Source organism: Terrapene carolina, unplaced genomic scaffold (assembly GCF_002925995.2).
Source record: "Terrapene carolina triunguis isolate 2854851 unplaced genomic scaffold, T_m_triunguis-2.0 Scaffold113, whole genome shotgun sequence".
Taxonomy (NCBI): domain Eukaryota; kingdom Metazoa; phylum Chordata; order Testudines; family Emydidae; genus Terrapene; species Terrapene triunguis.
The window spans coordinates 24438825-24457194 of NW_020664464.1; the positions used below are offsets into that span (position 1 = coordinate 24438825).

Genomic DNA, 18370 nt, shown 5'->3' on the forward strand with positions numbered 1-18370 from the left:
GGCGCGGTGAGCTGAGGCTGCCAGGAGCTCAGTGGCGGGGCAGGAGGGTCCCGCGGGCCATCGTAGTTTGCCCACCTCTGCTCTTATGGCATGATTGTATGAGTCTGTTCAGAGAGAACATTAGCTGATTCTTCCTGCCATTACAAATAATGTTAAATGTGGAACACATCACTCCATTGTTATCTGGACTTTCTCCAGAAATGTTCAATGAAGCTGTGAAGTAAAGATTAAATTTCATTAAGGTAAATTATATCTACCTCAAACAGGTAGATGTTTTCCCATTAATAAACAACAAACGTCACCAGTGTACATACTGTTCCTGCTTGGTTTTTAAACATCTATTTTAGTCAGCTCATGCTCGAGGGATGGGATAGAATAATACATTTATCTTTATATTCACTCTCCCTTTGTGACTGTTCCTAATGATAAAGGATTAAAACGGGGGAAATTGGCAGATCACTGTTAGACCATCGACTACGTACTATATTTTAACAAATAAATACATATAATTTCTCCAAACTTAGGCCATAATCCTGCAATTGCAAGTGCAGATCTTAGCATCCATGTGAAGTCCTACTGACGACAATAGGACTCTGCAGTTGTGCAGGAGTGCATGTTGCAGATCCTGATGCAGCATCAGTGGCAGTTAAATTACAAATAACCCGTTCAATAGGTTGCTCCTCTCTGGGGCCGGTGTTTGCCTGGAGCAGCCTGCCGTGACACACACTGAATATTGTGGAAACGTTAATCATTTTGTGGCAGGGAGTGTGTGGGTGGGTGGGTGGTGGTAGGCTCGACCAGTGAAGGAGAAGGAACTATAATTGTCCCACCTATGAACTTACTTTACTATTTTTAAACAAAATTCTCTGTTGGTAATAGCCAAAACCCTTGTGTTCTGGACCTGAATTATTCACCAGAACACCCAGAGTCATGTGGCACTTGGCCCCCTCCAGCCAATTTCCCCTCACAGGAGTATAGATTCTTTTTGTTATTAAATTCAATTTATTTTTAGTATGCCCCAAACATTGTTTACAAAGTGCTGCAAATTTCTGCATCAACAGTGAGTAGCTACATTATAGAGATTATTAGAGGAAGCTGGAGATTTGGCAGGTGGGTGCCCAACTGTTTGGTCTTCTAGGACCCGGGAAAACAGGAGGTTTTGTTCTTTTGTAACCAGCAGGCAGTTTAGGCTTTTGGTAATGGGAAGAAATGCATCCCTTTTCCTTTTGGAGACAGCAGAGGTGACTTTAATTTTGGGGTAGGGAGATAGGAATTATTTTCTCACCTCAGCAAAATTTGACAACTAGCTCTCCCCCCTGTACCCACACTGCTGCTAAAATGTTCAGCAGTGACTTTGTTAGCAATTTTTCCATTTAAGGTATATTATAGTAAGGCTTCAGTGTTAATAGGACCTTGAGATGAGTGGGAGAAGTTCATACCTTTTAGAACTATTGCTTCAAGCTGTTTGCAGACTTGGACAGACATCATTTACATTGAATTCACATTCAACAGTTTTCTTCCCAACTTAATTTTTTAAAAATAAAGCATAGATTCTGGAGTGCAGTTATGTGATAGTTTATGTGGCTGCATTATACATGGGTCTCCTGCTTCTTAGAAACTATAGCATTTCTTTCTCCACCTGCCAGACAGGATACTGGGCTAGATGGACCTTTTGTCTGACCCACTATGGCCGTTCTTATGTTCATCCATGCCATGTTATTCTTCTCTGTGTAGCAAAACACCACATTTTATATTGCATGTAGTACTGCAGGCAATATGGCTCCTTTACGGTTACTTCTGTCTAAGTAAAGTATCACCAATACTCTCTGCAAGAATGCAAATAGCTCTTAATAGAAAGCTTGTTAGATAACTGGTGCTGCTCAGCAGTAAAAGCAGCGTAAACCGTTTTCAGAAGGTCCTGCAAAGTTGCGGCCACTGCTTCAGTTCGGTGATTTTGTAATTTTTCAGCAGTGGAACGTGGCCATTCTGCCAGCTGAAGATTCCTAATGTTTCAGAGGAAAGCGAAACAGCTCCAGCCTCCACAAAAAACCCAATAGTTCAATACTCTCTTTTGAACCCCACAGGTGGCTAAGTTGACACCCTGAATAAAAACACATTTCGTTTTCCTATATCATTGTTTTAGCATGCAGAATTTCAAAAGTAAAAATTTATGACATTATCCAGTTCTTTTCAACTATTTGCCTCTACCTTCTGTGAATTCCATAGACTGGCATTAAGAAACAATTCCTTTTGTTTTAAATTTACTGCCAATTTTTTTTTAAATTATAATTTATATTTGAGAGAGAGAGAGAGCACATGAAAACAAGTTAGAACAGACATTTCCAAATACCAATTGAAGAGACACTACATTGGTTAAAAAACAATTTCTAAAAATAAACAAGTTTCCTACCTACATTACTAACATCAACTTAGATTATTGAAACAAATAATATTTACACATTTTCTTTTTACTATTTATGCTGTTTGCTCTTTGCATTTCCTCATCTTGGAGAACAACAGTTATTTTTACTTTTGTTTATAATAATCTTAAACTTGCTACAACATTTGTATAGCAAACACTGAAAGAAATGTTTGTTAAATAGTTTCCACTAACATATTTTTTAACTTATGGAAAAATAGCCTTCAATTTTGTAAAGGTTTATTTTATAAAACCTAAAATTTTGATCAAATTTGATTTGAAAGTTGTCCATTAAGAAACATGAAACATATGCAGAGGCACAGCAACATGAAAAAAATGCCTTACTACTAGGGTTAACAGTCTACCAAACACTTTCAAGTCTATTCTTCAAATCAGATAGTAAAAGTGTTTAAGAACATGTTTCATTTCATTTCACACTCCAAAACCCCAAAAGTAAAATCCTTTTAACTCAAAACAGGACAAATTCTGTACCAGATACCTATTAAAAACAAACTATGAATTTCTGAAAAAATAATAGCTTTGGCCTCAGAGTTACAGCTTTCAGCTGATAGATACTGTGAAATGAAAGATAGTAAAAGAAGAAGAATTTTACCAGATTAAAAAAATATGAAAAGTAATTGGTCATGTCTAGGTAATGTTCAAATCAAATAAATGCAAGCCAGTAAAATTATATAATGAAAAAAAGATCATATAAACCATGAGACTGAAAATGTTTATTCATGTGAGTAAGTTTACATATGTAAAGCCACGGTTCAGCAAACTACTTAAGCACATGAATAATTTAATTAAAGGCAAGGGACTATTACATGCTTAATGATAAGCGCATGCTTAAGTATCTTGCTCAGCTAAGGCTGAAGTATTTACAGTACAGAATTCAGGCCTAATCCTGAAAGATACTAAACACCCTCTGCAGCCACTGATTTCAGGACAGATCCTTAGACTTCTACATCCCGTTTATAAATCAGGACATGGGGACAGATACAAAATATGCCATGAAGAAAGTGTTGGTTTACAGAGGGTCTTCTGACTTACCAGTGGCTTGACAGAAGAGGTGAAAGGTTCCATGGACACTAACATGCTGTGCCTGGTCACTTAGGAAAGGTGGTAACAACATGACCATTACAAGCTCTGTGCTAGACCAAACATCAGGCATGGTATTGGTGGGTGAAGGAGGTGAATCACTTCCCACACAGGACAAAAAGGAGGTACCAGTAGGAGGGAAAGGTATAGAAGATGAGGCTGTGTGACAGAAGAGGACAGAAAAAAGAGGGCACTAAGGAAAAAAGTTTTAAGAAATACATAACACATCGAAGAAATAATGCAAAAAGGACAAATGAGTTTTAGAAGGATGACAAATGAAAATCACTAGATTCCTAGAAATGAGCTCTATTCACTCTCTACCCCCTATGCATTTAAAGCTGAAGAGAAAACCTATGTGAAATTCATTACAGAAGTCTCATTAAAGAAAAGCAAAACTTAAGGCTTTACAATATTTAAAGTGATTTCACTATGTACATTGGATGAAAGTCAAGGATATAATACAACTTATTTTAATATTTATTCTGTTGCTTTTCATATGTACATAATTAAAAATAGAAAAATAAAACCAAACTGAATCTTATAAAATATAAACTGTTTACACTAAGATGATCTAAATTATATTATGTTTGAATGAGAGGTCAACAAAAACAACAAAACAAAAAAGAAGCCTGGGCATACTGCTATTTACTATGACAATTCTATTTCTAACAACATTTACAGAAAGACACTATGGAAGAAACAATTCTTAAAGAACTGTACCGCACAAAAAACTTTTACAGACAAATAGTGCCGCTGTGAACCAGGTTTAGAATGCTTGTACTTTTTCACTTGCAGGCATGATTCATGTGACAATTCAGCTAACCAATTCTTTTGAGCAACTCCAGTTTCAGTCTCCAGTTGCATACGAGATTGGTAGAAGTTAACCAGAAATAGTGAAAAATTACAAAGACTTTGTTATTAAAGAGAAGTTCAGTTACTTTTGAGTATAAAAAAACTGCAATATTGTCTTGTCTAGCTATCAACTGCAGCAAGGTTACCCCATCTAATTATTACATCAAATTCTTCTAATAAATTCTGTTTTGGTTCCACAGTGCAAAAACCTCTCTGAGTGCCATGGCTAAGTGACAGCTGCTTCCTGTGCCATTTCACTTAAAAAAAAAAAATAATAATAATAATCCAGTTTTATATAGCAACAGAATGCGATGGTGTCCATCTTGTTGGGTTTTTTCTAAATCTTACCTATGCTCCTGCAATCCCAAAAAAACAACATCATCTACTCAATTGACTGTTGTACCTAAATTTCTAGAAAGCAAAAAGATAGCACTTAAAGCAAAGATTATCCCTGAGAATATTACACAAATCAAACCAGCTCTTTCCCAATGTACATTTAATTCTAAAAGGTACACAAACAGCAATTTTTTAAAATTAATTCTTAAACCAATCAAAGCTACCCAACTTGCCAACAGACTCAAAATGTTATACTAAGAATAAGAATCACTAGAAGCAAAGAAATGTCCCAATCCGGACAAAATGCTATAATTTACCAATCTGATAAACTAAACTTCATTTCCAATTTGGAATTAAAATGAAATTAGTTCTTTTTAAATGGCAGCTAAAATATGTGCAGACTGGAAGTATTTTATTTAGCTGATTGCATTAGAGAGTCATTTTTATTCTATGGAAGAAAAGGGATTAAATAAATCAGTAACTGCATTTGCAACGGTTAAAAGTACTCTGAAAAATCCCGGAACAAACATGGTGATCTGCAACTGGCCATTTTTTAAAAACCGTGAAATATGATTATCGGATACACCAGAACATCGTTTTCTATTCTAGCAAGATTTGAAATTGGCGCGCTGAATCTTTTAAGCGCACATAATCCTCTATGGCTAAGTTGTCACATCCAAAGTATCCGTGCTCAAATAATTAACTGTAAGAACCACAGTTATTTTCATGATTAATGTGGAGGAATTTCTCCTTCAGTCACCCTCTGCATCTGAGTCAGCATATTTTAGTTCACACTTAACATCAAAAGGTTTGTCCTTGACTTCTTTGTGAGCTTGCGAGGAGACATCATCATGTTGAACCTGGCCATTTCCACAATCTGGTTCAGTCTCATATCCAGTGTCATGAGCTGGCTTTGGCTGCTCTCCAGTTTGATTCTGGATACTGCCTTGCTCCACTAGAGTTTCTTTTGCACTTTGCTCACAATCAGAAAAATCTGATTTGGGTTTTTTCTTACCAAGTAACATAGCAGAGCGGAATTTTAAACACTGGCCTGGTAAATAGCCTTTGTAACAGTTGTAGGACAACAGACTTAGGAAGAGAACAAAAAAGAACAGAAAGAGAAATATTAAAAGGAAATTATCATTTGACTTTAAGAACATTGTCTTTTCAGGGACTCCATCAGGAACAGAATTGAAGATTTCAGGGTTGGAGGATGCGCTTGCTAGGATGGGGCCGATTGGCTTTGTTATTATCCTTCCTGTTGTTATTGGTATAATCTGGGTGGTCGAAGTTTGAGCAGTAGACCCTTCTGTTGGCACAGTTGACATTTTTGGTACATCGGTATTACCTTCTGTCTGTGCTGCTGGTTGGATTGGGCCCACTGTACTAGGCTGGATTTTTTTCAGTTCCAAAACATGTTTAGCCACCACTTGAGAAAATTTCTTATTCTTCACTTTTTCTTCTGACAAACACTGATAAATGCCACTATCTCCTTCTGATAAATTGAAGATGAGCAGTGCTTTCTCCAGAAGACGATACTTGGGGCTCTCAACTTTCAATACATCATCTTTGAATTTCCAAACTACCTGGGCCAGGTTGGATTTTTGAGAACATTTGAGTTCTGCTGTGCTCCCATGCTTGAATGTATGCTGCAGAGAATTCTCTCTTACTTTATCTGGAACATCAAAATAAATTTGCAAAGTATCAGCAATGATTTTTGATTGCATTAATCCCTATAGTTTCATGATTCTGTAGTCATAAAGGAAATATAAAGTTTACTCCATGAAGTCTACCTCTATTCCTCAGTTTGAAACAGGATTACATCACCACCAACTAGGTACTTTTTAGTTCGCGCCAGCAGGGTCTACACAGGACAGTTAGAGCGCAACACTTCAGAGTGCTCTCCAGGTCACACCCCCATAGTCCAGACTGTGGTGACGGGTAGACAAGCCCCTAGGCCATGAAGACATTCAAAATCTGAACAAACCACCAAACAACAGCTATGCCTGAGATACTGAAGATACTGAGGGATATAAAACCTCAGGCTTTAGGATTTACACTAACTTCTTAACAATTAAGAATTAGGATTAGGCCTTTACGGGGTAGATTATCCCACATCTGCCTATTAAGGAGTGTCTTGCACCTTCCTTTGAAGGACCTGATGCTAGCCACTTTTAGAGACTGTCAGGATATTGGCCTAGATGGACCACAGGTCTAATCCCATATGGTAATTGTTATGTGTAAGTAGTACATTTTTGAGTACATAAATATTGTAAGCATCTAAAAGAAATCTATACATATGATATTGATATTACTCAGAAATACCACTTTTCAGTTGTAACACTAACCCCCCCACACACCAAAACAAAACAAAAAACAATTAAAAAAACAACTAACATAAACACAAAACATACAGCATGATAAAACTAATTAATTAGCAAGCAGCATTCTTATAGTGGTCCATACAGTGCTTAATTTAATAATACACATGTTAACGTAAACCCTGTGAAAGCCTCATCTACTATAATGTAAGTCTCCTGGAATCCTATTTCTCCCCAAGGATTCCTTGATGTGGTGACAGCAGCAACACACATTAGAAAAAAAGAAAAGCTGTGATTATCTGAGCTTTCGATACACTGGAGCACCATTTCAGCTACTCTAGCTATCTGCTCAGTGGTATTCAGAACCTCTCTCCCAATCAGAAATCAATTTATCTGAAGATCATTTCCTTTGCTCTAACCATAATAATCAGGTATTTCTTAACTGCCATTAGAATTCCCAAGTGACCTAATAAGTATCAAGAATGCAATTAAGGACTCTAATGTAATTCCTTATGGCAAACATCATTCTCATTCATAAGCAGCAGCTGCAGTGGCCCAGGTTCATTTTATTGTTTATTACACTGAATGTAACACTATGCAATGTATGTCTATCAATACAGACATTCTAAGATAACACATATACTGTACAGATGCTCAAATACAATATATAAAACTTAAGTTTAAACACATGAAATGGGAATGCACACTGAGAAATAAAAATACAAAACACTTGAATAAACATGACAATTTAAATGCATTGCATATTTATTTTTTAAATCACTTTAATAAAAAACAAAACTTACCAGGGCAGGAAGAAGCATCACCACCTATGTTCTGAATCCAATCCCTATACAAATGAATCAAGCATTAAAAGTTGTAATCATATATTCCTCACCACCACCCCATGATTAAAAGGAGCAGGATAATGATGATGCTTAAATTTTGCAGACAATCACAATATCTTGGTAGTCAGCTAATAGGAAAGTCAGTGTTTAAAGATATATTAATGGTCCATGTACACAGTGTAAGTAAATTGTTACAGCGTGCTTCTTGTTCATTAATGTCAACTGGACTTTTTAAAATAAAAACAATTATAAATGATAAATAAGGTAACAAATGTATAAATATTACATAATTTTGTCAGGGAATATTTACATGACAAATGTAGAATTTCTTATTGCTAATCACAGGAGAGACAACAGGTGCTATTACCTTTCAATTTCATCTTCTTTAAGAATATTAATACAGGAGGTTTCATCTGACTTCCAAGCACAGTAGGGATCTCTAGCTAGAACACAGTCAACACAAGTGCTGTACTTGTCACAGAATGCAACGGGAGACTGAACCACACCAGAATTGGAACCTGCATAGAGATACCTTTTGGCCTGTGGATGTAACAGAGAGAGACCGTCCACAATCACCCTTTGGAAATCATGTAACAAACATATTACATTAATTAATTAACCACATTCTTAGGACTTGCAGGCAGAGAACAAGAGGACAGCCAAGAAAATGATGGATAGACCATCTACGGGAGGACAGAGTGGATCTGGGGCAAGCACTGGACCAGCAAGCCTGGAAAATACTGATCCAGTGAACAAGCCCAGTTAGCTGAGAAAAGGGGGGGAAGGGGCAGAAGAAGAAAATTAGGACTTGATAGGGCATATTCTAAAATACAGATATATAATAGTAGAGGACTGGTGGGAGATGAGGGAAGGAGTACTTTGTTTTGAATAGTATTTTAAAAAGGCAAGGAAGTTGTCTCAGCGTGAGGGTGTAGATTAGATGATCCCTCAAGGTCCCTGGCAGCCCTACATTTCTATAATTCTATGATCTTGACAGTGTTCAATGACTGGAAAAATGAGGGGAAATTGTGAGAGTTATGAGCACTTGTAATAGGAGTAAATATTCAACTTTAACCCTAAGAGTTATCCATAGATTTAGAGCTGGGCAAACAACAGATTTTTCGATTCACTCGCAATTCCAAAATAAAAAAATTTGTTTCAAGTCAAACACCACATTTTCTTTTGACAAAATTGAAATGTTTTATTTAAATGTCAACCATTTTAAAATGTTTTTGATTTTTTAAGAAAATTTTAAAACACTTTGAACCAAAAAAAATATCAAGAAGTTTTGTTTCAAAAAGGTCAAAACAAAATGTTTACATTTTTTCAGAATATTTGAAGGTTTGGTTTTTTTTACCAAAACAATTTGGTAAAACGGACATGCATTAGCAGTATTGTTGAATCTGCATTTCTGAAAAAAGTTTCAGATGAAAAATTTCACTCAGGGCTGTGCATGCAAAGCCCATGCTGCTGAGGACTCCAAAAAATGGGAATGGAGGGTTGGTCGTGGGATCCACACTGATGATAACATTGCAAAGACTCACAGTTACTACAGGGTAAGGTAACTGTTGTCTCTTCTGAGTGTGTCACAGTGTGAATCCCACTGCAGGTGACTGGCAAGCAGTATCCTTCCTGGATGGTGAGAGTGAGGAGTTTCAGTTGCATTAGACAAATAACTGAAGTACCACTTTCCTGAACTTGGCATCAGACATGGTTGCTGTGTCACAGACATAATGTTTAACAAAGATCAGTGGGTTGCTCCACGTTGCTGCCCTGCAGTTCTCAGATACAAACACATTCCTAAAGCAGGTCAAAGATGCTACATGTGCACTGGTGGAGCATGCCTTGATATTCGGAGGGAGAGACTCAGCAGGTATCTGACAGCAGGTAGAAATGCACTGTGATCCACTTAGAGAATGTCTGTGATGAGATGGCTTGGCCTTTTGATGGGCTGGATATGGCCACAAGGAGGCAGGGAGACCAGCGTAAAAGGCTGGTTAAGCTCTGTTAGGGTAATATAACAAGGCTCTTGAAATGTCCAACATATGTAGCTTCTTCTCTCCTGGGGCTGAATGAGGTTTCAGGAAAGACTGGCAGGTTAATTGACTACTTTAGGTGAAATTATGAGACCACATAGGGATGAAGTTAGGATGTGGTCTCAGAACTGTCCCTATGAAAAGAGGCATTCCTTCCTGTTCTGCAGAATGCCACAGTGCAGATCCTGATGGACAACACATCTGTAATGCACTACATAAATAAGCACACAGGCACTTGTTCATCCCCTCTCTGCCAGCAGGCCAGCAGACTGTAGACTTGGTGTCATCACCATGAGGTAACCCCACTGGCTCTGCCCCTTTCAGGAGTCAGTAACAGTCTCGCAGACTTCTTAAGCAGACGTATACTGACATGGGCACGAGTGGTCACTGCAGAATTCCATCACAGAACTGATATTTTACCATTGGAGGACTTCTACAATAGATCTGTTCATCACAGAGAATACCACTAAATGTTTTAATTTCTGCTCTAGAGGGGGCATGAGACTGACCACCTTATCAGACACCTTCCCGCTACAGTGGTCTCCAGGCCTCCTGTATGCCTTTCCCCCAATTCTCCTGATCTTGAGGGTAATATCTAAGGCTACTCCAGACAGGCTACGTTGATTGTGATAGCTCCCTACCAGCCTGACGGCTTGGATGTTGGCTGGCTGAGTACTACCCACAGGGACCATTCTCGACAGGTTTGAGAAATTCTTATGCTGCCCAGTTAGCCATCTGCTAGGAAGACTTACTCCTCCAAATGGAAATGGTTCTCCATATGGGCAGTCCAACATAATATAGACCTAATAGAGACCCCCACATCAAAGATCCTCAAGTACGTGCAGCATTTGAAGCATGCTAGATTGGCATTTAGTTCTCTCAAAGTCCACCTTCCTGCCATATCGGCATGTCAGTCATATTTGGTCTCACATCTGATGGTATCAAGGTTCCTCAGAGGCCTCCTGATACTTACCCACCTGTCTCCTACGTGGAATCTCAACATCATCCTCCTGAAATCCGTGAAGCCTCTGTTTGATAGATCACCTTACCCTCAAGATTGCCTTTTTTTGGTGGTTATCCACTCAGCTTGAAAGGTTAGCAAGCTCCAAGCCCTTATGACTAGACCTCCTTACAATGGTCCTAGGCTCTAGGACGTTCATACGTACATTCAAATAGTTCTGAGACCATGTCCCCTGCATCTGCAGATGGTTCTGGTGGGTTCCCCAATCTATCCCCAAGGTGCCTGTGATGAGTGTCATAATCGAGAAGGGGGCAAAGAGGGGCACCCCCTTTTGTATATTTCCTGGGCCCAGCTACCAAGTGAGTAGGGCGAGGCTGTGATTCTCTTGATCATATGGTACTTAGACAGAGAGTACACTAATCTCAGCCATAGCTATAAGGGTCACAGGTGAAGTCTGGCAATTGGCATCACTTACATACATGCCAATATGTGACCTTGTAGTCCCAGACATATCCAACATCACTGCTGGATTTGATTTTACATTATTTGCCATTGACTGGAGAGACTGCAACCTGTTCATTCTCTGGGAGATATTGACAATTTCCAGGCCGGCCAGAATTGCCCTATGTTGAATATATACAATTTTTCTTATATGACAGATGTCTCCTCTCTAGCAGCTCTACAATTCTCATAAATACTTGAAACAACTTTAAACCATCCAGCACTGACACCAGTACAGAGGACACTACCTTGTTGGGTGATAAAGAGAGATTTTTTGGTGGTTGAGTGGGGCCAGAGCAGCAACAACCTCCTGCGTCCAGTTCTTGGTAGCTCTCTCTCTCCAGGTCTGGCCAGGGATACTGCTGGGAAGAGCATCCTCTTCTTAGAAAGTGTAGTGGAGATTGGCTCCTAGAAGCACGAGGAGGGACACCAGTAAGCCCACTAGGACTATGGCAGCATGTTGTAAGGCTACTGCTAGCTTGTTTGATATTGGCCAATGCAAGGCCATTCCCGATTGGCCTGGTTGAGCCCAGCTGACTGGCCTTTTGGTGATGTTGCCCTTGGATCTCAGAAGAGAGGATTCTCTGCTTAAAGAAGGCAAGAAGACATGCCCCGGTGACAGGGAGAATAAGTAAATCTCCTCTAGAGACAATGCTAAGGTACATGGCACTCTCATTACAGGGTCTGCACTGGTACCGAAGATGGTCCTGCTTTCTTGCAGGGTCATGTCAGTTAGCTTTATTTCAGTTGTAGGGGTCGGTATGGAAGGTTGTGTCACTGGTACTGGGATTGGTGTCAGAGAAGTTTTTTTCTGCGTCGCAGGCTATTCCTAATCACCAGCCTTCAGCGCTGTGGGGGATTTTGTTGGGTCTCTCTCCCAGGGATTTAAGAGGTCTGTCTTTGTGCAACGACAATAAGCTCCACCTGGATTTTCTGGCTCTGTGTTTGGAGAGACCCCCTTGGAGCTGGGCTTCAGTACCGGTGGTGTTGGTGCCAGTGCACTCTGCTTTGGTGCTGGTGATGTTGATGCCAATGCGGGTGCCAGTCTTTCCTTGATGTTGTCTTTTCTGAGCTGGTCTTAGGCACCACATGTCTACTAGATGAGGTGCTGGTAGAAGCTGCCTTTCTCTTCGGCTCTGAAGACACAGTCATTGATTGTTCTAGTAGACAAAACTTCAGCTGCATGTCCCATGATTTACACGCCTTCACAGAGAATGAGAGGCATGCTAAGTATCTATGTAGCACATGGGACTCTCCTAGATAGAAGCAGCATCTGCTGTGCTCGTCTTTTAATGGGATTAGTCTGTTGTGGGAAGGGCAGGCTCACATGCTTATAATCCACCATATTGCGGTACCCTGTGCAGGAGAGGGGTGTTTATGGGGGTATGACCATACAAATTCAGTCCAGATAAGTCTAGGTCATTCACAGCAGTTCTAAAGAGTTTGGGCAAGAAGAGTTCTGAAGAAGTTTGGAAAATTTAGCTAGAGTGGGTTAGACAGTTGTCAGGTTTCATCTCACTGCTCCAGGCAATATCGGGGAACTGGGAGAAGGTTGCACTCACCCTGCCCCTTATGCTTTTGCATAGGAGCATGAGTAGACAGTGCCCATGCATGACCCTGACAGACACTGCTGTTCAAGAGACTCCAATCTCATGGGCATGAAGCGCATGCACGTCAAGCGTTGGAGCCACGCTGACACTCAAAGAACCAAAAAGAAATTGGTGAGAAAATTGTGGGGGGAAATGGAACAGGAGACATGAATATAAAGAAAGACAAAGGAAACATTTAATGTATATTCCCTCTGTGTGCGTAATGGTTACCGTTAAAAAACGTCAAGCATTGCTAACAGTTACTGCACATCGATGTTTGAGTTATTATTTTATTTCCCTTTACTTACTGATGGAAATAAATACAGTATCTGTTGGTTAATACCGGCAGACTGGCAACTGGTGTGTGTGTGTCCATTTTCCATTGTGTCCGGTAAAATTAAACACAGAACAACCCACTTTTGAATATTACAATAAAGTTATTTTATATTAATTTACAAGTTTTATTTTAATAAAATAGTTTAATACAATATTGTAGCAGATATTGAATTAGAACATAAGAACAGCCATATTGGGTCAGACCAAAGGACCATGTGCCCAGTATCCTGTCTTCTGACAGTGGCCAGTGCCAGATGCTTCAGGGGAAATGAACAGAACAGGACAATTTCGAGTCATCCATCCCCTGCTGTCCAGTCCCAGCTTCTGGCAGTTGGAGGTTCAGGGACACCTGGAGCATGAGGCTGCATTCCTGATCATCTTGGCTATTAGCCACTGATAGACCTATCCTTCATGAACTTATCTAATTTATTTTTTCAACCTAGTTATTTTTTGGCCTTCACAACATGCCACGGCAACAAGTTCCACAGGTTGACAATGCATTGTGTGAAGAAGTACTTCATTTTGTTTTAAACCTGCCGCCTATTAATTTCATCAGGTAACCTCTAGTTCTTGTGTTATGTGAAAGGGTAAATAACACTTCCTCCAGACCATTCATGATTTTATAGACCTCTATCAATTCCCCCCCTTAGTCATTTCTTTTCTAAGCTGAAAAGTCCCAGTCTTTTTAATCTCTCCTCATATGAAAGCTGTTTCATACCCCTAATCTTTTTTGTTGCCCTTCTCTGCACCTTTTCCAATTATTTTTTGAGATGGGGTAACCAGAACTGCACACAGTATTCAAGGTGTGGGTGTATCATGGATTTATATAGTGGCATTGTCATATATTCTGTTTTATTATCTATCCCTTTCCTAACATTTTCTAACATTGTTAGCTTTTTTGACTGCCACTGCACATTGAGTGGCTGTTTTCAGAGAACTATTTTAACAGCATTATTTAAATAATTAGCACCCCAACAAAAAGTCATAAAGGCAAAAGGGAAAAGGAAAGGAATTTAAATAAGTGATTAAAAAGATTTTTTTAAATGATAGTTTCTCAATTATATGCCCCATATCATTAAACTAGCTCTTATCTCTCAAATAATTTGAGTGAAGAAAAGAATAATTTTCATTACATTTCTTTTGAGAGTGGAAACCTTATATTGCTTTTGAAATTCTACTTGTATAATATTTTCCTGTGATGCATCACAAATACATGGAGGATACTGGACAATTACCTAGGAATCTATGGACTTGGAATGCTTTATCACACTGCAGACCTATCCACTCAGGGCCGGCTCCAGGCACCAGCAGAGCAAGCACGTGCCTGGGGCGGCACATGCTAAGGGGCGGCATTCCGTCCATTCTTGGGGCGGCAGAGTCCGAGCAGCTTTTTTTTTTTTGTGTTGCGCCGTTGGGGGGGGGGGGGGGCCGCGCGTTTTTTTTTTTTTTTTTTTTTTTTTTTTTGCTTGGGGCAGCAAAAATGGTAGAGCCGGCCCTGTATCCACTAAAACAAAAAGTGGGCTCTCTGCATTTACAAAGTTTCTCTTCATCTTCATGAAAAACAGGAAAGCTTTCCAGCGACAGGTGCTGGAAAAACACAGCGTGTAGGGCTCTATGAAAAAGAGGCAACACTGCTGACATGCAAAATGTATTTAAATATCAGACTCAGCACAACAAGGCATAGATTGCCTTTCAGATACAGTGGTGGTCTCCCCAGTCGCAAGCTTCAGGGTACTTACTGATCACCACAAACTGCTAAAGGTTAGGATAATGATCTTACATTTATAAAGAGCCTTTAATTTCCAATGAGCCCAAAATGTTTACAAATGCAAGCAATTCCATTGACATTTATGGGACTACTACTTCGGGTAAAGATTACATGCATAAGTAAGGGTTTGCAGGGTCATGTCCCTAATTAGTATACAAACAGAAAACCACCCATCAATTGCTTGACAGTACAGAGCAAACTACACTAGAGTTTAGGACATGCAGTGAAGAATCTCTTTTCCAGTTGGAACAGCAGGGGAATTTCAGTAGGCAGAATGCAATGATCCATGATGGAATGTGACCAGGACACTGGAATATGACACACCTATTCTTATGAAAAGTCCACTACAGAAAAATCTGGTAGAATTTAAACTAATAGAAATGAATCATCATAATCTATAAAATTTGCAGATGACATCCCTGCTATAGAACTCCATTTGTTGGTTTAAAAATTCCACAGAAAGGATACCTTTGCCTTAAATTCTACAGAATTTTTCCATAAGGGGTAATAACTTCTGCTTTACATCTAATCAGAAAACTGGTACCTCCAGAAGCAGCAGAGTAGTTCCTAATATCATGCTGGGGAACTGGTTCTAGTACAGACTCAGGGAGAAGAATGCCACCTACTGAAACACCAGTATCTTTTTCTTCACCGCCTATGCATTCACCCTTAGAAGCTTCCCATTCATGTTCCAAACAACTCAGCCTGACTCTCCTTATCTGGTGATGTCAGACAGTATCACAGCACAAGATGTTATGGCCACAGGTCATATCCTATATTCTGAGTATTATTTCAGTGATAGTCAGATTTTCCAACAAGCCTTTTTCCTCTTTCTTCACACTACTGGGGTTACCCCTTTTTTTTTTTTTTTTTTGGATCTTCCACAAAATGTCCTCACACAGTCCTGTTTTTCATGCTTACCTTTTTTGATGAAAGCAACAGTGTCTGAACTGGCTCAAAATTTGGGAAAAGTTGTATTTCTTCAATAATATGCATTCCATTTTCATAGCTAATAGCTTTGTGCAGGGCTCCTTTATCTGAAATAGCCAAGCAATACACATTAGTAAGGACCTCAAAGAAGAACTGTGTGTAAAATATGTATGTTTGCTATAGCTTGCATCAATGATCTTCACTAGAAGACTTCATGAACAATAATACTTTGTCTTCCATCAGACAATCTTGAAGTGCACTGTAAACATTAACAAATTAGGCCCCATGACAGCCAAGTAACGTTGGTATTTCAGCCTCCATTTTACCAAGAGGAAAATGATGCACAAAGAGGTTAATGGCCAGGGTATACTCCAACTTAAGTAAGTAGCAGAACTTCTGTTGATTTTAACAGTAGAAGGATGAAATAGAATATTGGAAAATGTCCTTTTTTCCTGCCTGTGGAAATTCTTGACTTTTTGTCAAAAAGCCAAAACCTGAAAAAAATTGTGGGTTTTTTTTAATGAAAAAAAAATCAGAAGTTTTTAGACAAGCAAACACTTCTCACAAAAATTTTTGTTTAGTCAAAAACTCAATCTTCCATAAAAAAATAAAAGTTTAAAATGGAAAATTTTCAACCAGACATAGGATTAAAGCCTAAATGGCTTGCTCAAGGTCACACTTAGTAACCCAGTCCATGTCTAAAATATTAGGAGCTGGACCCAGAACCCAGACCTTTTCATATCCAAGTCACATGCTTTAATTTTAGATTATGTTTCTTCTAGCATATTCCTATGATTCAACCATTAGACTAGACTAAAAGAACCATGCCTAAGAAAATTTTCTCTTTAGCAGTTAACCATCATATCCAGTCTATAAAATCTATGGTACAATCTTGTTGGAAGCATTTAATTGAGAACATATTACATTTAAATAGCAATATTATTGCTATAAATTTGACTTTTTTTTTTACTCTGATGCACCCCTTAAAATGTTCCATTAATTATGTTTTCTCACTTAATTCTTGGAACATCAGTGTATTTTTAGTCTGAAACAAAATACTGCAAAACTTGTTAGTACCTAGCACAAAGTACAATTTGAGCAACTGAGCCAAACACAACTGCTGGACTTGGTAACTGAGTTTGTTCAGGACCATGTTATTCTGAATGTGAGAAAGGAAAAATGTCCATCTAGCACAACTGTAGAAGGAAGTGCAGAAAATCTGGATGGGAAATAAAGGGAGAGACTTGATAACACTGACTGAACTGAGTCCATGCCAAAATGTGTTCAGGCCAATTTGGCAACTAAGTGATGATGTGTTGTGCTAACAGCACAAAGGTTTTTCTCATTTTAAAATCCTATTTTGTCCCAGAAAGCCTTCTGTCTTGTTAAGTATGATCCACCTGTCCCAGTTTTTAAATCTTTGTAGTATCTGTTTGTGTATTTTTAAATTTCCATTCTTTACTGATTTTTAACCTTAAATCACTAATCTTTATTGCACATGTGAACTAGGCCACTCTCCTTGTGTGGTATATTCATTTCCTAACTGGATCTGCTTCACTAAAAGAAATTGCCTATTTTGTTTTGAACTAGAGAAGACAAGTTATTTGAAGACTATTCATGAAAGTTTGGTTAGGTCAGGCAGATAGGAAGAAGGGAAGGACCCCTCTGAAATGGACATAGACACAGATCAAACAGGGGAAGTTAAGCATTAAAGGAGACACATTTTTATCATGTCAATATGCATATAATGCCAAGAAAAACATAATTTTGTATTCTCCTGAATTTCAAATGTGGGGACATCTTGATTAAAGGAACTAAGATGTACTTAAACACAACAGTAAGAAATAAAAATATTTTGTAATTGTGAAACCTTTGCATCAAAGGTCAGAAGAGCTTTTTGTTGGTTTAAATTAAATATAGCATGAAAATATCCCAGGTGTCATCATCAGGCACAACAGATTCTAAGTTGTAGAGACCTACTAGTACAGCTGTATCTATGTGGTGTGGCATTTTAAAGTCACCCTTTTTCAGCATTACAAAAGAGTTCTGCAGGGAAATTAACTGTAGAGAGGAGGAAGAAGAGTCTCAGACAAGTCAAACATAAAACTATACAAAAAAGTGAACTCACTCCGTAGCTTTCTGGGAAACATTCAGATTTCTGTAAATTATGCAACTACCCTTTCAGTTTCATAGATTTGCCAATGATCTTTTTTAAAACAAGGAATGCCCATTTTTGTGACATATACTGAACTGTCAAAGCATGGCTGGGTTGTTTTTTTTTGTTTGTTTGAAGTGAGAGTCTCTCACTCTTTAAACTCACACTCTTAATTAAAAAAAACAAAAAACAAACCAAAAAAAAAAAAGATGGTCAACGT

At 38.6% G+C, this 18370-nt stretch overlaps 1 protein-coding gene across 1 annotated transcript in view; it reads right to left on the minus strand.

Moving 5' to 3' along the window:
* Positions 1-3630: 3630 nt before the first annotated feature.
* SEMA4D (semaphorin 4D) overlaps positions 3631-18370 on the minus strand; it is a 130153-nt gene continuing 115413 nt past the window's right edge. Inside the window, exons 11-14 of the mRNA XM_029911698.1 lie at positions 15987-16102; positions 8242-8414; positions 7833-7876; positions 3631-6383 (exon numbers count right to left, since the gene is read on the minus strand). Of these exons, the coding sequence (XP_029767558.1) occupies positions 5461-6383; positions 7833-7876; positions 8242-8414; positions 15987-16102 (1256 nt within the window). The 3' untranslated portion in view covers positions 3631-5460. The remainder of the gene's footprint in view (positions 6384-7832; positions 7877-8241; positions 8415-15986; positions 16103-18370) is intronic.